Genomic DNA, 24,646 nt, shown 5'->3' with positions numbered 1-24,646 from the left:
ACATCCTTCTGCCCACACTCCCTTGCTGCCTTAGGAGAACTGGCCAGAGCTGAAAGAAAGCACCTGGGACAAGAGCAGTCCCCACACACCCATGGCTCAAGCCGCCATTCATTCAGTGTTTCTGGGGGGGAAAATGGCCTTTAATTCACTTCATCATTAACGGCAGTCAGTCATCATAAGTCCTGGCGTGTCAGCAGCAGGAGAGTGGGAGGGCAGAGCTGCTCAATTCCTGGCTGGATACAGAGGCACATTTCAGCCCTGTCATTAGCATTCCCCAGGAGGAGCTGAACATTTTATTATATCTTGAGCTGGCAGTCTATTATTTCTATCACGTACCATCATCACCAAGTTAGTCTGGCCTGGAGCTCATTGTCCAAGGCTGTGCCTCCCAGGAGTGCTTAGGTGATGGTGTGGTAGATCCATATCCCCCATTTGAGCTACTTTCTGCTCTTCTTGTGAATAATAAGAGGCAACATGCTGTGGTGGCTAAAAACCCAGCCTCCTTCTCAGAAATAGTTGGATTTAAGTCCTGCCTCTGGCACATTCTGGATTATGTGACCCTGAACGAGTTGTTTGACCTCTCGGTGCTATAGGCAGGTCTGCAAAACTATTAATTACAGATGAGTTGATGCTCCACATGACTGGAGGGACTTTCCACTTAATGAAATCACCGGATTTGGGGGGGGGGGCCTCTTCCCTACCTCATCATTCCCCAGCCTGAAAAATTAAATAAAGCTCCCTTATTTCTCTTCTCTTCAGTGCTTCCTGTTCCAATTTACCCATTATTCTACAAGTTTATTTCTGGATAATGAAGATGAGCCAGCTGACCTCTCTGCTCACTACCTTTGTGTCCTTGGTCAAATTACTTCAGTGGACTGGCTTCATTTTCCTCATGTGTACCCTTTCGGGTTTTTCTAGAGTCCGTTAGTAATACAGGAATTTATTATCTCTTCTTTTGGGAAAGATGTCTAGTATATGGTTCTGATCTTTAGATCATATTGTTCTAGGTACTCAAAAGGTACTAAATATCTGTCACCTGCAATGGTGATTTACCCAGTTTTTACATGTCCTTGCATAATCTCCATTAATCAATTAATTTGGACTCTCTAAAGGGAAAACTTTGAAATGCACATCCAGCAAAATAATTTAAAGAAGATAATATATGTATATATATACATAAGATAATGTAGAAAGTTGAAAGTACCATATAAATGTTAATTATTATTATGTTATCACTATCATTGTTGTCATACCAAAATATATTTGGGAAGCCAACTCATTGGAACTCAATTATAAAAGAATATTGTAACTGGGACATTAGCATAATCAAAATTGTTGCCAGCAGTCACCAGGTATAATATTGACCTAGAAATATTTAAGAACAGTGTTTTTAACAATAGTTATAATAGCTAGCATGTACATAGTATGTTAAGGTTTGCATAGTGCATAGTATGTCTTAACTCATTGGATCCTCACAAAAAACCAAGGAGATGGGTGATATTATTATCCCCACTTTACAGATGAGAAAACCAAAGACAACATTTTTCCCAATCTTGTTTCGGCAGGGAGAGGGAAGTTTTCCATGCCTTTTCTTGCTCTGAGTTCTGGGAAATATCCCAATCAAAAGTTTTTAAAACCAATGAATAGAGCACCAAAAGAGTCAGGAGGACCCGACTTCAAATCTGGCCTCAGGCACTTAATACTTGCTTAGCTGTATGACCTTGGGCATGTCACTTAACCCCATTGCCTTGCAAAAGCAAAACCAAAAACCACTAGTAGGAAAGGCAAACTAGCTCTCTTTGTCCAAAGCATCAGTAGTACCCTAAGGGACCCATCAAAGATGAGTTCAATTACAAGAGGCCACGTTATCCATCTGCATCATAATTTGTAGCATATTATCCAAAAGATTCATGGCAAGAGAGGGACTTGTCCCTATTGGAACTCCTTTCTGCAATTTCTTGTGGCAATGACTTAGGCTGGTACTATGATCAGAACCCCCTTTATTTCTATTATTTATTTATTTTTTGGCAAGGCAATGAGTTACATGACTTTTCCAAGGATTTGAACTCAGATCTTACTGACTCCAGGGCCAGTGCTCTATCCATTGCACCACCTGGCTGCTCCCCAAACCCCCTTTATTTCCCATGCCAGTTATTTGGACAACACTCTGTGGTTGACATAGTGTTGACTGAACTCAGAGGGAATATGGAAGCTCTTAATTTTATTATTGTTACTCTTATTATGTTGATGACTTTTATTTTTTCACCATTACCATTATCCCCATATCCCTGAGCCCTAAAGTTTCCATCCCTTGGGCATACAACTTTGCGCATCTTGAATGCTCCCAGGGCAGACTTTGGAATTTTTTTGGTCTAATAGATATGTGATATCTTTTAAAATGGTGTTTATGAGCATAAATGAGGAAAAATTGTGTCTTTATTTTCCTGCAACTAAAATTTAAAATTTCCTTCAATTATTTTAAAACTGATTCTGAGAAAGGATGTATTGACTTCAACAGAGTGCCTAAAGGGCCCTGAATATAAGAAAAGCTTCATACTCTTTGCTCTAATTATGTCTCTGTTATGTCCTATGTTTAGGATAATGGTTCTTCAAAAATACAGAAATTCTTTTCTGTATGTAAAGTCTAAACAGGGCTGCTAGATGATGCAGTGGATAGCATGTTGAAGTTAGGAAGACCTGAGCTCAAATCTGGCCTCAGATACTTACTAGATGCAAAACCCTGGGCAAGTCATTTAACCCTTTTGACCTCAATTTCCTCATCTGTAAAATTGGAGGAGAAAATGGCAAACCGCTTGGGAGAGATATTGGATCTCTCCCAAGAAAACCCCAAATGGGGGTCATAAAGAGTCAGAAATGACTGAAAGTAATAAACAACAAAATCTAAATCATTTTCTACCCTAAAATAAAACAAAAAAGTTGCACAAATAAGAACTAAGAGTGGGGCCAGACCACCAACTCACCACTCACCCCCGGAAACACTCTGGAAGGGAACAGAATTAGAGATCATTTTACTTGTATTCTTTTATACTTAGGATTCTTCCACTGTACACACTCTAGTTTTCTATGACTTTTTCTCTAATTCTTCCTTCTGATTCCTTCTCTTCCATATTTCCTCTTGTTTTTCCAGATCAACCCTTTTTCCTACCTCCATCTTGTACTTTCTCCTTTTCTCATCAATTCCACAAGTATTATTAGTCAAAAAGAAAAAGAGACCCTAAAATAAAAACATGAGTTCCTCATCATTGCCTTTTGTCTAAAGATACTGACTCTCAGTTTCTCTCATTGGGGTTTGAGATATTTAAATCCTTCCCTTTACACACAAATGCCCAATTTGAAGGAAGACTGTCTCCTTGACTAATACTGGTCTGTCCTCTCAGGTAGTGCCCCTCCCAGAGGGACAGAGATCAATGTTGCTTTGGAAAAGTATTAGCAGATAGACTGAGCACTTGTTAACGGCAGGGAGCCTTTACCAGGTTGGGGAAGTGATTTATTCCTCCACCTTCCTTCAGGAATTGGAGGCCTGAAAGATACCATCATGTTTTAGAGGTATCTGACCCCAAGTGAGCTCATTAGGAAGGATTACTCACTTTGTAGTATATGTGTCCAAATTCACAAATCACTTCTTAGTCCATATTCTTAGGATCTGTGATCAGCATGGTATCCACCTAGCATGGTGGAAGTAGAGGGGGGCTGAATGCTAAGTAATCATGTGACTATTGATTTCTGGCAAATTCTACATCTAAAAATCAGTCACATTTTAAAATTACTTTGATTCCCTTCTCACCATACCCAACAGACACAGACAGCAGAGTGAACAATCTAAAATATTAATTGTATGGAAATTACTTTGCGCCAACAAACAGACCAATTCATGATTCATTCGTTAAGCATCTCCTTTATAATAATAAAAATTGATAACTTGCATTAATACAGTACTTTAATATTTACAAAGTTCTGCATATTAGCTTTTTTGATGCTCGAAATAGCACTCCATGAGGTAGGTGCTATTTTTATCATCTCTATTTTTTTTTTTTGTTCAGTTGTCTTCAGTTATGTCTGACTCTCTTTGACCCCATTTGAGGTCTTCATGGCAAAGATACTGGAATGGATTGCTATTTCCTCCTCCAGTTCATTGCACAGATGAGGAAACTGAGACCAACAAGGTTAAGCGATTTGCCCAGGATCACACTGCTAGTATCGGAAGTCAAATTTGAACACAGGAACTTCCATGGGCAAAGCACTAGGAAGGCAAAGATAAAATGGAATCTTTCCAATTCTTTCTTCTGTTATGGTGGGGGGGGGGGTAAAAGGGAGGAATAGGACAATACAGATTCACATAATAATAATTGGAGAGTACTGAGGGATGAAAGAAAAAGGAAACAAAATACTCCAGTGGTGTTTCAGGAGGAGGAAAAATCCTTTTACTAGGAGTATCAGATACGATTCAGGGAAGGCTTCATGGAGGACATGACCCCTGAACAGAACCTGGAAGGGGGGATAAAGTTGAAAAGAAGATGAGAAGGGGTATGTTCTTGGGAGACCACCTGAGGAAGAAGAGCATCCATGAGTTTGATTCTGTCATGGTGGATGTAGTTTTGTTAGCATAGAGATTCCTTGAAGGAGGTTCAAGAGGAAATAAGTCTGAAGATGGAATTGTGAGCTGTGCAGTGGAGAGCTTCCCAAACCATATTACTGCATTTTTTTTCTTCTTCTAAAGGCCGTCAGGATCCACAAAAAGGGTTTTGAACATGAGTGTGACATGAACCAAACTGGGCCTTGGGAAGATCCGTTTGGTAGCCATTATATTGATGGTTGTGTTAGTTATGTTATCCTCCTGCTGACATGGATGCTGTTCAGTTCAATCACAGTCACTGGTTTTTGTCTACCTCCAATAACAACCAAGAGGTTTTTGTGACTGTACAACATCTTTTCAGTTACTCTTGGGTAGAAAAGCAATAACCTTTCTTCTGTTATTGTTGACTGGCAAGTCAACAAGGTAAAGAAAACATTCTTTCAAATCTCACCAACTTTATTAGATGGTTTGCACATCTTCAACAGCGGTAGTGAAGGATCAATCACACCAGCAGGCACATTAAGCTATCCTAATATGCTATTCTGCATCTGTCTTCTGCCTTTTGTGTTTTGGTGGTTATTCTCACAAATGCTTAGGAACTAGCATCCATGTGCCCCTCCTTCTGTCTGATGTGCTCCTTTGACTCTCAGTGTGACAGAGCCATCATCTGACCTGGGTGTAATATTCCCAACTGGGCTTCAGCCGTCATGTGAAATGAAGCATCCAAGAGAATTATTAAAGCAGAATGTCGATCTCACCTGTTTGCTTACTCGGTGCTCTCTGAACTTCTACCCAGAAACCAAAATCAATTCCAGCTCTGACTGGGGTCTTGACTTCACAGGCCCACCATGACAGAATCAAGCCAAGAAACATTTGTATTAAGTCTCTTCTGTGTACAAGTTACTGTGCTGAGCCTGTGACAACTTGGGCTCCCTTTAGCTTAGCTCTCATCGAGTCAAAGTTTATTCTCTTTCCCTTTCATTTCCTCCTCCCCACTGCTGCTAGAGAAATTTTCCTTTAGTGAACATCTGAATGTATTATTCCCTTCCATCGCCTATCTATGGCCTGTAAAATCAAATAAAAACTTCTATTTACTTTTTAAAGTCCTTGGGTTTGCTACAACCTGTATCTCTAGTCTCTTTGCCATTTTGTGACCTAGCCAAACTGGTCTCTCTTGTTCCTTTTATGTGACATCTGGTCATCCAGTTCCATTGGTTTCCGCTGGCTATCTCTCATGACTGGAATTCACTCCCTCTTCACCTCTGCCTCTTCAAATCAAGACTTTACTCAATTACAACCTTCTGCAGGAAACCTTTCCTTTCTCCTCACCCCAGCTACCAGGCTTTCCCTTCTTAACTCCTATATTTATTGATATTATTTGTATTTATTCTGTTTATATTTGTTCTATAAATATTTCAATTATGGACTTATATCTCCCATTAGATTATCAGCTCTTTGCAAATAGGAATTGGTTTTTTTCTCATCTTTGTCTCTCTATCATCTAGCATGATTGAGCAATTGATTACTGCTCATTCTTTTCCTTTAGGGTTAGATAATAGCAGGCCAAACCCTAGGAGCCCACAAGACTGTTTGTCCATCACATTCAATCCAAGTCAGGAAGCATTTATTAACATTCTACTGTGTTCCACACACTGGGATAACAATGGGGATACAGAGAGAGTTTGTGCTCATCAGAAGCTTCTATTATGCTGAGAAACAATACACATATAAAAGGAGATAAATTGAAAACCATAGAAATTCATTTCAGGATGGAGAGAGCCAAATGGTAACCACTGGGAGATCAGGAGACATCTCGCAAAGGCAATGGTACCTGGGCTGAGATTTGAAAGAAGCAAAGGAGATGGATTTTCCTTGGGATCACCTAAGTGGTTTTTATGCCCCCCCCCACAATGAGTACTGACTTCAACCGATTGTGTTGTCCCCCCCATAGCAGCAAAGGAGAGAGAAGGAACTGAGGAAACAGCAGGAGAGGGAGCAGAGGAGACACTATGAGGAACAGATCCGCCGTGAGGAAGAAAGGAGGCGGGCAGAGCACGAGCAGGTAAGTCATGTTGGGAGGTTCCTAAATTGAAGCCCTTGGATGTCCATGGGGTCCTCAGTTGGGATTTCTACATTGAGAAAAAGTGATGGTTTCCCCCCTTTGTGATGAGCTGTAATGAAAGTCTAATGTATAACCTGATCTATCTCCCCCCCCCCCCCCAATGTACCTCCCTCAATGGCCAAGGGTAAGACCCTGGACCAGTTTGATCTTCTGCTTCCCCCAATCCCTTTGTTAAGGCTTTTGAGTAAGACTCTTGGTCGTGAAGACCTCCTCTTTCAGTGAAGTTGTTGTGCTTAACCAAGCTTTCTTCCCTTGGCCACTTAACTCATTGGTTGGCCATCCCCGCAGTGTAGGAGGCCGTCTACAAGGATGGTCAGATGGAACACCAAGTGGGTGATAACACTCAACAGTAGTTACTTCATCCCGATCAGCTCTAATGTAGTCCAGAAACTTTATTGCATGACTTATGTTAGGAAGCTCAAAAAAACTGGAATCTTATGAGAACAAGCTCCAAAATGTAGCTGAGTTTATTTGGCACCGGTCAGTTGTAATAAAACCCATTTCAGTTGATCATTTTTGAACAAAAGTCTTTTGCTTTTGACTTAAATGTCTTTGCTTGGAAAATATGTTCTTGCTGGCAGAAGAGGTCTTTGGGTGTTTCCTTTTTTCTACTACTCCCTTCCCTCCTTCTGAACTTCATTCACCACTTTCTATTGCTCTGTGGAATTACTAGTTCTTTCTTTCTCCTCTCTTTCATTCTCTCTCTTGGTGACTGTTGCTCTGAATTCTCTACTGGTCGCCACACCAGGAGTACATCAGGAGACAGTTAGAGGAGGAGCAGAGGCAGTTAGAGATCCTGCAGCAGCAGTTACTGCAGGAACAAGCCCTCCTTCTGGTAATGGGATCCCCAAGCACCAGCTCCCCCCCCCCCCCCCCCCCCGCCTCTGTCCTTCCTCGGTGTGTGTGTTTGCATGGGGATGCTTGTGTCCTCCTTCACATATGCATGCATTCCAAAAGAAAACCTAATTTGCAAGACACAGAAGAGGAAGTGGTCCAAGCTCCCTCTTTCACTGATTTCATAAAAATTGAAAATGTCACTGGAAGACCTGGGTTCAAATTCTGATTCTGTATCTAATGCATGTGTGATCCTGGGCAAGTCATTTCACAAATTCCTAATTTTACATGTATGTGTGTATGCATGAAGGTCTGTGTGTGTGTGTGTGTGTGTGTGTGTGTGTGTGTGTGTGTGTGTGTGTTGGAGACTATGACTATATTTCTGTCTAAGAATTTCCTGAGATAATCAGGAGGTGAGTCTTTGTTGGGAAACTTTCAATCAGACTTGCTTTTCAATACCAATACACCCTTGGATAAGAGTGAAAAATCTTTCTAAAAAGTAAGTTTGATAAAAGTGAATGGTGGGGCAGCTAGGTGGCACAGTGGATAGAGCACCGGCCCTGGAGTCAGGAGTACCTGAGTTCAAATCCAGCCTCAGACACTTAGACACTTACCTAGCTGTGTGACCTTGGACAAGCCACTTAACTCCATTTTCCTTGCAAAATCCTAAAAAAGAAAAAAGTGAATGGTGACTTATGTATCATGGAAACCCTCTTCACCAATGAAGACACCCAACACCAGAATAAATGTAAGCCTGTTATTTTAGACACATAGCTTAAGAGATTTTCCTGAGGTCATACATCTTATGTCCCATAAGGAAATTGAACATAGGTCTTCTTGGTGTTGATCCCCCAAACTCTGTCCATTGTCTCACCACTTCCTCTTTTTTGAGTCAATTTATTTTTAATTATTTATGAAAATCCACATTGAATATATTTTTATGTTCTTTATTAATGTCCTTTCTTATTATGTTCTATTATTTATTAAAGTTTTGTGAAAATTCAGCTGCATTATAAGTTCAGAATGTTCAAGGCATTGGCATTCATTGCTTTGGGACTCTCAAAGCCACTTGTGAGCATGTTGGAACAAAATCACAGTAAAACATACCACTTCCTTGCAAACCCACTCGAATTTGCAAGATCCAAAGGCCATATTATTAATTTTACTCTTATGCTAGGAACATTTTGTATTCCTGATTCACCCTGCTCTCATTGGAATACTTTTTAAAACATTTTATTGTGGCAACAATATTCTGGATTTTATTTTGTTTACTTTCTTTTTAAAAATCAAAATTTTATTCAGTGACATTCTGCTTTTACTTTTCAATTCTATAAATGTGCTTGTTAATAGCCTCTAGTAGTCATATATATGAATATATATACATTTATATGAATACATATGCATACCTACATGTATCATATAAGCACACATATATGAAAATCTCTTCTTTTTTTCTTAATGTGAACTATAAATAGACTTGCCTCAAGAGCCTTAGGCAAGTAGCTTTAACTTTATCTCTTGGGCCTCAGTTTCCTCATCTGTAAAAATAATAGGTTTGGACTGGATACTTTTTCAGATTAGCTCCAACTCAAAACCTGTTTTACTGTGTTTTTTCAATGTGGGAACTCCTAGTGTGAAAACATCCATATGACATTTCCTATCATATTGAGAAACATTCCATAATGGCAACTCTGGGCATGGAAGCATTCATAAAATGCAGACCATCATATGGATGGTATTTTGTAAGTCATTATGAGTTTCCTACAACATGATCTTGTCCTTGGACAGATATTTAATATGTATCAGAGATGGGATGTGAATCCATTTCTTCCTGACTCCAAAGACTAGCCTCCTATAGCCACCATAACACACTACCTCTCAACATTTTTTTTCCCCTTGAGGCTTCAGTTTAATTGTAGATCTCTGATTGGATTAGATGACAAAATTAGGATATGGAGGTGAACCATTCCAAGTATTCTGCGATGACAGGACCATGTGGCTGCATTGTTGCCATTTTTGTCAGCTTCTGTTGGGTTTGAAGTTAAAGGATCTCAGCTTGAATCCTAGCTTTGCTCTTGACTTTGTACATGACCTCTTGAGGACTGTTTCTTCCTCTGTAATTCGAGAAGATTGACCTAGATGACTTCTAAGGTCCAACTTTAAATGAACAACACCACCTGTGTGACCTTGGATAAATTTCTAAATTTCTCTGGGATGATTTCCTCTTATAACATCAGAGGTTTGACTGGAAGATCCTTTGCTACATTTAATCTATGATCCGCCCTATTTGATCTTAACCAAATTACTACATTTCTCTGGGTTCCAAATTCCTCAAAATGGTAGGACTGATCTACATAATCTCTAAGGTCTTTTCATTTCTAAAGATATAATATTACCCATGTGAAACTGAGCACCGTCTCCAGGTCTCAGTTTCTTCGTCTTTAAAATATGTAGGTTGGATGAAATGACCTCTAAGGTCCCTTCTACCTACAAATCTAAGAATTAAACTGATTTCCGAACCCAAAACAAACCTTTGCTAAGAAGAGAGAAAGGATGAAGAAAGGATAACACCAGGAGGCAAGGGTCGTGTGTATGTGTGTGTGTGTGTGTGTGTGTGTGTGTGTGTTCAAAGTCATGCTATCTCCATGCTAATCCTCTAATTGGATGACCATCAGTGTTCTTTGTGTCCATGGTCCATCTCCTTCCTGATGATTTCTTCCAGTGCCATTGACCCAAGTGACATACTATCTTTTGTTCTCTTCCTCCTCTTTCTGAGCAGGAGTATAAACGCAAACAGCTGGAGGAACAGAGACAGGCTGAACGACTGCAGAGGCAACTACAGCAGGAAAGGGACTATTTGGTCTCTCTTCAACAGCAGCAGCAACAACAACGCCAAGACCAGAGGCCAGGAGAAAAGAAGCCACTATACCATTACAAAGAAGGGATGAATCCTAGCGAGAAGCCAGCCTGGGCCAAAGAGGTATGAAAAAATGGTGACTGAGGTCCAGGATTTTGAAAACTTGTTGAGTTTGTTTGTTCCACATGAGCAGAAAATGGAGTTGGGTGCAACAAAGTTGCACTTTTTTTTATGAATCAAATCCTTAAAATAATCCCACTAGAGACAGAGAAAAGTTAACCCCCTTTTTGTTTATGATCATCCTCTCATGTCAATAAATTGAAAATATTCCTTTCTTTGATGGAAGTCCCAGATGAAGATTTTGTCTATAAGTTGGGCAGTTTACAAGGCCATGCTCACAGGATGCCATATTTCAGCCTTCCTAGGATTCTTGCTATGGGCACTGAACACTTAGTGCATGGGCTATATTACTCATAATTGGTCTAAATCCAGCAAGGAATTGATTTGTTCTTGCATATTCCTCACAGGTAGACTTCTGTCCCCAAACTGGTATATGGTAGAATTAATCAACATAATCCTTGGGGGATTAGATTTGAACATTAAACAATTTTGTTTTTTAAATGTTAATTAGTTTTAAATGTTTAACTTGATTTAAAATTTAATTTTAAAAAGTCTGGGGCAAGGAGAGGAAAGAATGACAAATATACATAATATAGAGTCCCTTAATGACCCTACTGACCATTTTCTTTATGCAATGTCCTGTAAGAAAATCATAAGAAATATGTCTCTTTCCTTATTGTGTGGTGACGTGACCTGGATCCTTTTGTATCCATATGATCCCTTGACTTCATAACTAATGTTTCTTACTTTTTGGTGTTTGTGCTTTAATAGTTCAATTTTGTGATCTACTCCCAGGTACAGCAATGGTCCCTTAATAACTCGCCCATTCTTCCAGCTAAGTGGACCCATTGCTCTGTCAGCCAGCAGCTGGCATGCCTTGTGACCAGAGATGTTCCATTGCCATCCATCCCACAGCCTCCTTCCACCTATGCCGAGCTGATACCCTTGGTTAAGCCTGAATCACGGTCTAGGTCTAAGTCAGGTGCTCAGAAAACTAACAGGTTATCTTCCACTACCAAGATATCAGTGGGTCCTGGGGTCATAAAGAATTCCAAATCAAGACACCTGTTAGAGGATCCAACACAGAAGAAAGCTATAACCACTGATCAGCTTAAGCTTGGCCTTCGGGAACATGAGCCGAAGACTCGGGAACTTAGGAGGACTATGGTGGTAACATGCCCCAAAAGATCTCACTCACAAGAACGTGGCCCATTTAGGGATTTAGGCACTGAGCTCATTGATACTTCCTCACCAAGAATTTCCAAATTAGTGGGCCCTGGTTTGGCCAATAAGAGAATTCAGAAGGACATTCAAGAACCCACTGGGATCTGGGGAAGAAAGTCTATGAACTCATATATATTTACAAGTGCCTTTTCCCCTCTTAGGAGTGTAAAATCACTAGGTGACATCTCCTTGGACCCTGAACACTTTAATTTAAATGTTTCTAGCCCAAAGTATGACTTGAGAAGATCAGAGAGGAAAGCTCTCCTTGAAAATCCCCTCGTTCCCTTGAGAAGCACCCCAGAATTTCTCTTCTCTCCAACACGGTTTCTTCGTGAGCAAACTCAAAGGAAGATAGGGGAAAGTCTGCAACAATTTCTTCTTCCTTCCTTCAATCTCTACCAAGCACGATCTCAGCTGAATTTATCCACATTGGCACCTTTATTTTCAGGTTTCCATTTGTCCTCACAGAACTTCTTGGCCTATGCTCACCATGCAGATCTGACTCCTCTTCCTGCAGCCTTCAGGAGTAGTCATGTGGCTGATGGAAAATCCTCATGGATCCCAGTGATGCCATTTTCTAGTCCTCATTGTTCATCCCTACTTCCTTTACAAGCACCTTCTAGGAAGAAAGCCATCACTGATGGGCCCATGAATGGCAAGAGAATCATGTCACTGAGCACTCCTGATGTGAGGTTTGCCAGACACCATGACTCTGAGCCCCCACTGGTGGGTGACATCTCCCAGGGAGAAACTTCACCTCTTTCTGGACATATGGGCTTATTGTCTGGTCATTCGCTTCAAATAACTCCTTTGGGGATATATTTCACATGCCTCTAGTACTATAATTAACCATAATTCTGTTCAGAGAGATTTTCCAAAGTCTTAAAATGGACCTGTCCTTGTCTCAAGTCAGATTGACACATGAGGACGAAATAGAAATCATGCTCAATTGGACATAAGAGGGAATTGATCATTTCTTTGACTTAATTCAACATTTATTTTAGGATCTGTTCATTTTCTTTTCAGATGCTATTGTGACAAACCTCATCTCCTAAACTGGAGAAGATGGATATTTTAGAATAATCACTATATATGTTTTAAGGCTTCTACTGTGAACAGAATTTTCCAACTAACTATGTGGTCAAGATGCTGCCCCTACACTGGGCATGTCTAACTGATGAAATGATTTGGGTCTCTCTTGTGGATATAGGAATGAAAATGGAAAGTTGTCTTTCCCAAATGAGATTTTTGCCAAAATTCAAATTGGTGAATATGCTGTGAAGACATGTATAGCACAGCATGGTGAAAAAACATCAGATTTCAAGTAATAGGACCTGAGTTCCCACTTACTCCTTGTCTGATCTTGGGCTTTATCTCTCTAAGTCTCAGTTTCCTCATCTATAAAATGAAGAAATTAGATTAGATGACCTTTTAGCCTTCTCCCGGTTTTAAATCTATATGCCTATATTTCTCTAAGAAAGTTGACAGTAATGATAGGACCGCTTTTGTGCCTTCTAGTCCATTTGGTTCTCTGTTTGCAGTCATCTCACTTTACCACCCACTATTTCTCCAGTCTCTGTAGCCATATTTGTTTTCCAATTTTATCTCATATCCTTCTCCCCAGTATAATTTTGTTTGCTTTAAGTCTTCTTTTGGCTAACTCTCATCTCTTTCCTTATCTACCAAACAACATGATGGATGCCCTTAGGTCTCTTTATTTTGCAAAATTGGCAATGGCAGTGTTACTTATTTGTTGCTCCCAAGTCTGAGTTGGGAAGAGTCATTGGTATTTGGGTAAAAAAAAGAGAAAAAAACCTAAAAGTTCCTAACTTTTTATAATTATTAATGAATTTCCCAACTTACGGTTCTGCTATGTCATAGGATTTTAGTGGCTCTCTATTCTATTTACCAATAACTCCTGAATTATTTTAAAATTTCCTTCAAAAGTGTGCTCCTAAATTTTCTACAGAAACAACTTTAGTTTCCCAGGGTTTTCCTCAAAGCCTCTTTAAATGGGCAGCCAAAGGACAATGGAGAGACAATTTAAACAAGTACGCCCACTATAGACATAAAATTACAAAGGAATACTATAAAGGGTATCCTTAAAGACATACATAAGTGGGAAAATGACAGGTTGTTAATTGAGTACATAGGGTGGTATGGTGGGATCTGGATTCAAATTCAACCTGCATGGGTAAGAGGTCACAGCTGCTTCTCTACATTCTTAGCTTCCTAGACTTAATTATCCTCTTCCTACCCCTATGGCCTTGGGCAGGTTTTTTTTTTTTGTTTTGATGTTGTTTTTACTTCTATAGGCCTCAGTTTCCTCATGTAAAGTCAGGTAATGTGACCATAAAATCTTGAAGGTCCTTCACAGCTCTCTAGATCTATGATCTATAAACCTTTGAGAATAGTACAAGGAATTGGCAGCCTTTAGAATCCATTGATATCCTCATAACATAAAATAAGACCTTGAGGATCTTGAGGGTACAGCAAAGTGGCAAAAATATGCAATCTAAAGTAAGCATGTCATTATTTTGAGCCTTTCTATGGATTTTCTATTTGTGTTGCCACAAGAAACTAAAGGTCTACATTCTTCCCACCCCTACAATCCTTCTCTCTCCTCTCCTCTTCTCTTTTCTCTCTCTTTGTCTCTTACCTTCCTCTCTCTCTCTCTCTCTCTCTCTCTCTCTCTCTCTCTCTCTCCTCTCTCTCTCCCTCTCCCTCTCTCTCTCTCCTCTCTCTCTCCCTCTCCCTCCCTCTCCCCCTCCCTCTCTCCCTCTCCCTTCTCTTCTCTCCTTTTAGGAAAAATAGGGTCTTAGATCTAGACCCAGAAGGAACTTCTAAGACTACATAATCCAACCCTATTATTTTGCAGAGAAGGAAACTGAGGCCCTAAAGGTTCAGTGTCTAGTCCCACAAGTTATAAAGATGCTCACAAGTGTGATCTCAATTCAGCCTCTCTTATTCCAGCCCCCGTGTTCTTCCCAGCTTGTCCCATAATGGGTTAGCTTCATTTCCTCTCTCACCTTCATCTACTATCATACCTGCCCTAGACTGGAATGAAGAGAGAAAGAACTAGGTATCATAGGGACTAGTGGTGATCTGTAGATACAGAGAGAAAGTAATGGACAATCATAGACTATGTTCCAGACACCTTGGTGGCAGAGTGAAGGGAAGGGACATTTCTGAGGGCCATTGGCTGGGATAGTGTCTCCTCAATGGTCATTCATTTCTAGGGAACTTTGTAATTTGAGGCCTACTTGTATGCCATTTTCTTGAGGAAATTTTATTTAATGAAATTTCTGACTCAGGAGCCACATTGACTTTGCTGGTTCAATTTTTGAGGCACAAAGAGAAGCACATCTCTCCATGAAGATAGTTAAGGGAAAAATAAAAGTCTCATCCTTTTTCAACTCCATTCTCCCTGGTCATGCCAACCAGTTGGAGGTACCACCATTTCTGGACCATGATGGAAGTCATAGGATCATAGGTCTCAAGGTGGAAGGGACCTCAGAGTCTCAGAGTCCAACTCCCTCCTTTTATAGGTAAGGAAGCTGAGGCAAATAGGATTAAGTGACTTGCCCAGGTGACACAGCTATTAAGTGTCTGGAGTTGAATTTGAAATCAGGAAGCTGAGTCTTCCTGATTCCAGGCTCAGCCCTCTACTGTACCACTGCCCAGACCTTCCAAGGCAGGATTTGAACCTGTGACCTCTAATTCAAGAACTAGTGTTCTTTCCACTGAAACAGATTTTCATATTTGCATTGCTGATAAAAAAGGGAACCACAGCTGGAGAGGTAATTCTGCCTTTTCAGTTGTCACCTTAAGGCAATGACTTAGAGCTCTCTTCTGCTCCTTCCAAACCCACTTCATGTCCCCCATCTTGGCAGCACATCCTCTTTCTCTGGGGAGTAGCAGAATGCTTGGCATACACAAGTGTTGAGTGAGATTATATTTTATGTATTTTTTTACACTCCGTCATGTTCTTTCTTTGTGATTTGTGCCCATCATCTGGCAGATCTACTTGGTTTGGCAAGCAGGCATCAGACCTGGTCCAAGCTGTCTTTCTGTTTCCCACAGCCCTTTGGAGCTTCATGTTGAGCCCCTATAGTTCCTTTCCTAATCTTCTGGCTAGCTATTTCTGTCTGTTCTTTCCCACCCTCCTCCTTACCCTTTATCTCATCCTAGGCTCATAACTTTAGCAGTGGAAGGGGCCATGGTAGTCATCTAGCTCAACCCTTTACTTTTCTATCTCTTCAATCTATTTGAAGAGGCAGTGGGTGGTGCAGTTAGAGTTCTGTGTTGTAAAGTCCTCAATAAATCACTGAATCACTATCTGCCTCAGTTTCCTCCACTCTAATAATAGATAATAACTCCATCTAACCCCCCAGAGAAAGCACTTAGGACAATGCTGATTTGTTCTCCTTTCCTCTCTTTTCTACTTCACTCCCATTTCTTGTTCTTCCTAGGTTCTAAAAGTCTTTGTTGGAATTTTCTATGGCATCTGAAATGCTATCTGTGTGACATAGGTTTCACAGCTATTCATAATTCATTATTGCTATTCACCAAGATCATCAAAGAACAAGGGAAAAGAAACAGAGGCTTTAGAGCCCAAGATCCAGGATCAGATCCCAGTTCTGCCCTTTCACTTCTGGGTGACATTGGGCAAACCACTCTGAACCTCAGTGTTGCTCATCAGTAATATGGGGACATGGGGCTGAGCAACTGATAAGATCATCACTGACCCTCTCTGTGTTCAAATGGAAGAGATCTTAGTGGCCATTCTTCTAGGCCAGAAGGTCTTAAATTTTTTTTTTTTGTTATTGTTATTATAGCTCTCTCTGGTGGTCACTCTGGTGAATCCTATAGACTCCTGAGAATAATGTTTTTAAATACATAAAATAAAATGCTTAGGATTTAAAAGGAAGCCAGTTCTTTTGAAATATAGTTATCAAAGTATTTTTAGAACAAAGTTCATGGTCCCCAGGTTAAGACCCTCAGAAAGTCCAATTTCCTCTTTTTTTTTCACATGAAGAAATTGATATCCATGGAGACTGAATGATCTATCTATGAAGATAAACATTAGCCATGATTCAAATTCAGACTATCTGAATCCAGCTACAGCAGACTTTCCACTGAACCACTCAGGGCTACATAGTCCTCAGCTTACCAATGTTGTCTAAGCTTCATATTCTCCTACTGTCTTTGCTTGAAATGGGAGTTTCCCAATAAATAAGTCTTCTAGTTTTAAGCTATATACTTCTGTCCTAATTTTCTTTAGGGTCCATAACCTATAGGACCACTAGTTGGAACTAGGGCTCAGGAAATCTTTCACTTCAAACCCTGATTCTCCAGCGAGTATATATTTGAATTGTCCCAAACTGATAAAGAGTTTGTTGTTTTTGAGGTCCTTTAGAAAGGAAAAGAGCACACAGCTTTACTTGGTAATCATCTGCTGAGTTGGATGTGACAGGATGTGACTCATGCCATTATGAGGCAAGTGAGCCTGGGGTCAGAGCATCTTGAGAAGGCTCAGAGCTATTCTCAGCCTCTTATTTCTTCCTCCAATATTGTCTTCAAGCCCAGAGTTGAACAGCTGTTTTAGAAGAAGGCTGTTAGAAGAAGGAAGAAAGCATTAAGCAACAAATTGCCTTAAACTTGAGTTGGATTCTAACAGTTTTTGCCATCAGCAATGGAGCTATTACTTCCACCTCACCATGTTTCCTTCCTTTGCCTTCTCTGGATCATAGACCTCACCCCCTTTCAGAGCTGATCAAAAGCTCTCCAGAAGGATTTTGTTTGGATTTCCTATTAGAAATCATGTAATGCAAAGAAAAAAAACTGGCTTTCAAATGGAAATTAATCAATTCCTCCTAATCTTTTTTTTCCCACTTTTCCATTCATCTAAAGAGTGTTCTCTCCTTCACTGATGCAACCCCATATTATCATGGAGAACAACATACTGTGGGCTGGTCTTTGGTCAGGTTGCTTCCAACACTAGCTAAAAAGCGTCTCATTATTTTTTCTGTTTTTCCCTATCCTTTGGCAGCAAGTAGTTGGTGTTGAAGCTTGGATCATAGGCAACTTATTTGGAACTCCTTGGAAGCAGACAGACATAAGACATAAGCCTGGATGATATCCCAGTTTCTATTCATCCACCTCCTCATTCTGAAGAAATCTTTCTACCTTCTATATTTTCATATTCATCTTGTTTTTTTCTTCTCTGAGATAAATGGAGTGATCCTTGGTGATCTGAGAGAATGGGCCTCTGCCCAGTGATGATATAAAGACCTGATTGTCTCATTGATCTACCTGGGAGATTTTGTTATCAGAAAAGACACCACCAGAGTGGTTTTTGATTTCTTATCTCAAGGCCTGAGCAAAATCACATTAGTCAAGTAACACTTGGAGTAGTGCCATTTTCCCTTAATTCATCAGGATTAGGTTTTCAATGATACTTCTGCAATGCACCTTCCCCAGCTATTTGGTACCATCCTTGTCCAATAGTGAAATTTAATGCTTATTGCTACTTCAGATCACTGACTGGAAGAAATGCCTGGCAGACCCATAGATGAAAATTTAGAGATTATGTAGCTCAACCCCTTTATTTTATAGATGAGGAGACTTAAGTGACTTATTCAGAGTCACACAGAGATAGAAAAGATCCTCCAAGTACTAGTCCTCTTTCCACTATACCATACAACCTCCTCCATAAAAGATGCAATCAAGAAATCTTCAGAACTCAGTGTCTAGGGGACTGGACAATGTGAAAGGCAATGTCCAGGTATAAGAGATGAGAGATCCTTGAATTTTAGGATGAAACAAAAGCAGACTGGGAAGCTGGCCTGTTAAATTATCTGGTGGAAAACAAAAGAGGATTTCATTCACGTATCTGAATCTTTTTAAATTTCAAACTAGAAGTCTATTTTCTAACAGTTGTAATTAACTTTCCACCCAAGTCAACATCAGTGCCACATCCTCCCTCTTTGCCATGTTTGCTTCTAACAAACGCTTTAATGTGCTGTGGTTCTGTCAGAGGTAAGGACAATTCCCTTGCTGGGGTAACATTGAGGAGGTTTGCAAGTGGTATTTTCTGTAACTCTTTCAGCTTTTCATAAAATGGATTCCTCTGGGGCAAGCTTTTCTTCCACTGACCTCTTTCTCTCAAACGTGCTTTCTAAACTACCATACATGTATTTTCAAGTACCAGACAATTATGTGACTAAGCTAAAGGTTTATCTGGATTTAAGAAAATAGCTAGGATCTCTGTGGTTCAAATATTCTGGTTACTAAAACTGTAACTGTGGTGGATCTGGATACAAGCTTCATTTCCCCCTGAAAGCCCTTCCTTAGAGACACTGCATCTTTGCCTCCCCAATATCCCCTGGCAGTGGTTTCCCCAGGAGCAACTTGGGGTATTTTAGCACATCTGCTTTCTCCTACCCAGGAGTTCATATTCCAAGTTTGCTCCTTTTACAATGCATTATCTCTCAGGAACTCTCTTCCTATATATTACAGTTACCCTGGATGTGAGAATTAGTTGGACACATTGGTCCATAAAAATACAGGTATACATGTGGTATTTGGAAAAGTAATATTGTGCATGGTTGGGTCTTGCTTATTTCGCTGCTGCCTTTTCAAAACGTCTTCACTTTTATTTCTTCTCCTTAAGTGAGCCTTGTCCAGGTGATCCACTTAATAGCCATTGTTTCTTTGCTTTGTAACCCATTGCAAGAAAAGGCTTAGGGGAACATTCTGGTGTAAGACTGTAACCTGTTTCCATTAGTTGTGTTTGGTCAGATGGTGTGCTTTTAGGGGAAATGAAATATTGTGACAAAGGGCCACAATATGTATGTAACTTGAATATAGACAACGTATTACTGTAAATACCTTGCACAGCTATGGGGGTCTGAAGAGACAGAGAGGGAGATTTTAAATAATATCTTCTGCCCTGGTTAAACTTCAAGGAGCAGTTTTTTGTTTCATAGAGTTTTTAATTGGAAGTTTCCCAAAATGTGCCACAACATAGAGTTCATCCAGGAGTGCCATGAAAACTATGGAACATATTCTTGCAGCCTCAGTACACTTGTGTGAGTTTGATAGCAAGCTGAATTTTTTTAACCAAAGAGAATACTGTTGCATGAGCAAGATGGTACAGGGGACAGAGCATCTTCCTGAGTTTAAATCCAGTCTCAGATTCTCACTAGCTGTGTAAGCCATTTAGCCCTATTTGCCTCAGTTTCCTCATCTTTAAAAATGGACTGAGAAGGAAATGGCAAACTACTCCAGTATCTTCACCAAGAGTTAGACTCAACAGAAACAACTCAATAATAGCATGAATAAAAAACATTTGAAACTATTGTTTGAGCTTATTAACATGCTTTAAAATAATAATGACAATTCACACATGCACATCAAATATCAATGACTAGGTGATGATTTCTGTAGAGAAACAGCTTGTCTCCTGAGTGACTAATATGAAAAAAATAGATTATCTGAATGTTAATTCACATCTGCCAGGAGGAGCAACTGGAAATACAAGTAACCAACATTTATTAAATGTCCATTATGTGTCTCAGACACTATGGAAACAAAGAAGAAATGATCAAACCCTGTCTCCAAGAAGCCTATAGTCTATAGCATATTCATATAAATAAAAATTGCACTTATGTTCACTTAAAAATCATTTAGAAAAGGGGCGGCTAAGTGGCACAGTGGATAGAGCACCGGGCCTGGAGTCAGGAGTACCTGGGTTCAAATCCGCCCTCAGACACTTAATAATTACCTAGCTGTGTGGCTTTGGGCAAGCCACTTAACCCCATTTGCCTTGCAAAAAAATCATTTAGAAGGATATAAAAATTGAAGTTATCTCAACAGGTATTAAATGGTAGACAGTATTTAATATATCCCCAAAATTCTGAATTGAAGACTAATATTGAAAAATGTAGCAAATGGACAATCACTACAAGGGATATTTGGAAGATAGGTAGACCATGAAAAAATATGTTGAATGATCAGAGATGGAATCAAAGTCCCAGATTTTCCTTTCTTGGAGTGGATCCCTCTAATCTTGTTTTAGAGTGTGCATTCTGCCCATCCATTTACATTTTCCTTAAGCATTGATCTTCGATGAATAGAGCACTGGCCTTGGAGTCAGGAGGACCTGAATTCAGCCTCAGACACTTAATTATTACCTAGCTGACCTTGGACAAGTCACACAATTCCACTGCCTTGAAAAAAAATTTTTAAAAACCCAACAAAAAACAAACTGATTCTTCATTGGATTGGCAGGACAGGTAATAATGGCAAGTTTCACAAAACCCAAAGATTGGTGCCATAAGCATAACTGAGCATTCATTAAGCACCCACTACTTGCAAGTCACTTGCCAAGTATTGGGCATACAAAAATGCCCCAGAATGGAATCATTCCTGCCTTCAAGCTCCCTCATATGCCTAGTGCTCTGTGGTATTTCTAATTCTTCAAGTTGGGAAAGAATAGAAGTGGTAATAAAGAGAATCAATACATTAATGTGAAATAGGCCAAGGAAAAAATGAAGGAAGAAAATACTAATTCCTAGGATGCAGGAAACATTTTCAATAGGAAATCACATAATAAGTAAGCAAGTCAGGGATTCTAGGAGATAGACATGATGAGGCAATCTATTCTGGATGCTGAATATGGTCACTTCAGAAATTTCTAATGAAAAAACAGCTGAAACTAACAGGGCCTCCATAATCAATCAAGACTTTACATATTTTACATAAAATCATATCCTGGTTTGAGATTGGGTCTGGAAGGGACCCTTGGAATCTTTGCATTCAACTGCCTAATTTTGCTGATTAGGATAACTGAGTCCCAAAGATGGGAAGTGATTCACCCAAGGTCACAAAGGTATAAGTCATAGAATGGGATTTGAACTCAGCTAACCTGACTCCAAATCAACCCTCTTTCGGCTATACCATGAGAATCAGAGAGACCCAGGCAAGATGATGGCACTTATTCTGTGGACATTTGCCCTGATTTGGAAGACTATTTTTGGTCTTTTGATGCTAATTGGGTATGGAGATCTGGGACCTTCTAAATGGGCTTGGTCCTGAAGGCCCCAAAATGGCTGTGCAAGTAATTACAGTATACATGAACTGAGGCAAAGACTGATTTGTATCCACTGTTTTTTTCCTGCTTGTAGGTCGAAGAACGTTCTAGACTCAACCGGCAGAGCTCCCCTGCCATGTCACACAAGGTTGCTAACCGGATATCTGACCCCAATCTGCCCCCTCGATCGGAGTCTTTTAGTATTAGTGGGGTACAGCCTGCTCGAACACCACCTATGCTTAGACCAGTGGATGCCCAGGTATGAAAGCTCTTAGAATCATAGACTTAGAGCTGAATTTGACCCTGGAGATCATCTAGAACCAACCCACGTCACTCCCATTCTACAGATGGAGAAAGTGAGGCCAGAGAGGTTACAAGACTTGCTTTTAACAAAGTTGTAATTTAAATCCAGGTCTTTTTGCCGCAAATCCAACATTCCTTCTGTTCCAACATTCATCTTCCCCTGGGACCTGTAACAGATCTCAGGAGAAAACGATGATAAGAAATTGATAATCTGTTTGTATATGTATATGTATGTGTGTATGTGATGTGTTTGTATTGTATGTTCATTTGTGGTCTTTTCACTGTGTTAATTCCACTGGCACAGAGAACTTCCATTGTGGAAATTCTTTCCACCAATGCAGATCTACAAACTAAACTCTTAGAAAATTTCTTAAGGAACACAGAGAGGTTTTATCCTTGCCAAGATTTACATAATCAGTCGTTGCAGAGATCATGCTTGAACTTAGATCTTCCTTACGCCTGTTCTAATCCTCTTTCTTCCATTATTCTGTTCCCCCCATTAGAAGACCCCTTTAAGCTAGCTAATATCAGTTCACTGATTGCCACCATTCAAATCATGACTGGTCACATAATCCACACTCCCCAAAATAAGGAAGATGGAGGTTGGGACTGGCTGCCAGGACTCAGCTCAGGTGATACTATGGCACTTGAAGCTAGAGCAACAGCCGGGGGTGGATCCCTGACTTGGATGTGTCCAGTTTAAAATAAGCAAGAATAGAGAATCTTCTCTGGTACCCAATAGCAGTTTCATTCCTCTTGGACCTCATCAGAAATTAAAGACTATAAGGGACTTTACCCACGTGGCAACTAATCTATTGTATTTAAAAGTGTAGCCAGAAGAGCACTAGATATACTACTCATGATGTGAATGGTATTGCACAAGGCTTTTGAACCTTCCTCATTGTTTCATTTCTCTCATCTGTAAAATAACAGTTCTAACCTCAATATTTTCTCATTTATTTTCTTGCTTTCACCATCTATATTCTGCTTGGCAAAGGAATATAATCATGGACCCAAAATGAGGATGTTTGGGTTTCCTGTATTCTTCATTCTTTCTTAGTTGGGGGAACAAAGGAGTTTTTCCAGAAAGACTTTAAGGACTTTTAGCCATGAACTTCTTCAGATAAAACTTTCAAGAAAATAAAGGAAATAGGGCTATTGTCACTCAAATGTGTTATATTTCTTCTAGGTGGCCTCAATCAGGTAAAAGTTTCCAAGTACTTTGCACAAGAGTTGCCTGTCCATGAGCATATAACTGACTTAGCAAGTGTTCTCTCACAGCAGTTGGATGCTATTCATTAATATTCAGGCTTTGGAAGCTTTGAATTTCATTAACTACTCCTTAACAAGATAGTGCAGCATTATGAACAGTTAGTCTCAAAGTCAAGAAGACTCAGCTTCAAATTCTCCCAGACTCAGGTCCCCAGAAATCTCTCTAGGACTATGAGTAAATGGTTGGAATATGAGTAAACGAGCAATATGAGTAAATTCATTGGAATAGAAACTTTCACCAGAATGAATGAAATCACAAATCCAATAAACTCCAATGCCCCTTCTCCCTTGAAGTCATCTTTGGAGTAGGTTCTCACATGTGGAGGGGGACTTGAAAGGACAGGAGACATTGTATGGGAATGCAATCTCATGTAATTAATGGGGACCAAACTTTTTCCAAGACCAATAAATAAGATTGATCTCTTATGAGTCCTTTCAGTGGTCTCCCGTCACTTGTTTCAAGTAAGATTGGGTTGTATGGAGAGTTCAGGTCAGGGCTTCTTTATCTTAACCTAGTTTTGCCTCCAGAATATCAGTCTATTCAACTTAAGAGAAACAAAGTCTTTGACAGTTGCTCTATTAGTGATAGAAATAGGAAAGGAACACATCAATAAAGCTTTAAGAGAAGAAAAAAAGACATTAAGGAACAGGGACAAATGGGGCAACTTTGCTACTATCTTGGAAAACAGCAAAAGACGTATATTGAAAAATGATTACTGTTAAGTCTACAATAAAAAGAAAATTTTAAAAATACCTTCCCATGGGGGCAGCTAGGTGGCACAGTGGATAAAGCACCGGCCCTGGAGTCAGGAGTACCTGGGTTCAAATCCGGGCTCAGACACTTAATAATTACCTAGCTGGGTGGCCTTGGGCAAGCCACTGAACCCCATTTGCCTAGCAAAAACCTAAAAAAATACCTTCCCAAATATGACACCTTCAAGAGGATCAGAATTTTTAAAAAGATGTTAGAAATTTCTAAATTGGAGTGGGCAGAAAGGCTTTTTCCCTTTGTTTAAAAATAGGATGATATTGGGGGTGTACCTGGCAGGAGGAGCACATCTTTGAGATGTCTGTTAGAATTTTTCATTGAAGGAGCAATAAACTGATTGAGACTTCAATTTATTTTCTGATTTGTTTTGAATGCCATCACAATGTGTTCAGCCAATGAACTTAACTTGGGTCTCAGAGTTCCAGATGAAGTCATATTTACCTACTGTTGCCAAA

The 24,646-nt window shown here is 39.9% G+C and overlaps 1 protein-coding gene across 5 annotated transcripts in view; it reads left to right on the top strand.

The window, feature by feature from the left end:
* The window catches only part of TNIK (TRAF2 and NCK interacting kinase), a 397,128-nt gene that overhangs the window by 293,040 nt on the left and 79,442 nt on the right, over positions 1–24,646 (top strand). For 3 of the 5 annotated variants that reach the window (XM_074190919.1, XM_074190921.1, XM_074190922.1), the window contains exons 13-15: positions 6,546–6,656; positions 10,330–10,530; positions 21,942–22,106. In XM_074190919.1, coding sequence (XP_074047020.1) covers positions 6,546–6,656; positions 10,330–10,530; positions 21,942–22,106 — 477 coding nt within the window. Of the gene's footprint in view, positions 1–6,545; positions 6,657–7,464; positions 7,552–10,329; positions 10,531–21,941; positions 22,107–24,646 lie in introns of all 5 variants that reach the window. The other 2 variants (XM_074190918.1, XM_074190920.1) reach the window with 1 other exon arrangement.

The sequence above is a fragment of the Macrotis lagotis genome, chromosome 6 (assembly GCF_037893015.1).
Source record: "Macrotis lagotis isolate mMagLag1 chromosome 6, bilby.v1.9.chrom.fasta, whole genome shotgun sequence".
Lineage (NCBI taxonomy): Eukaryota > Metazoa > Chordata > Mammalia > Peramelemorphia > Peramelidae > Macrotis > Macrotis lagotis.
Note: the sequence above shows the minus strand (reverse complement) of the source record. Positions and strands in the feature narration are given on the sequence as shown.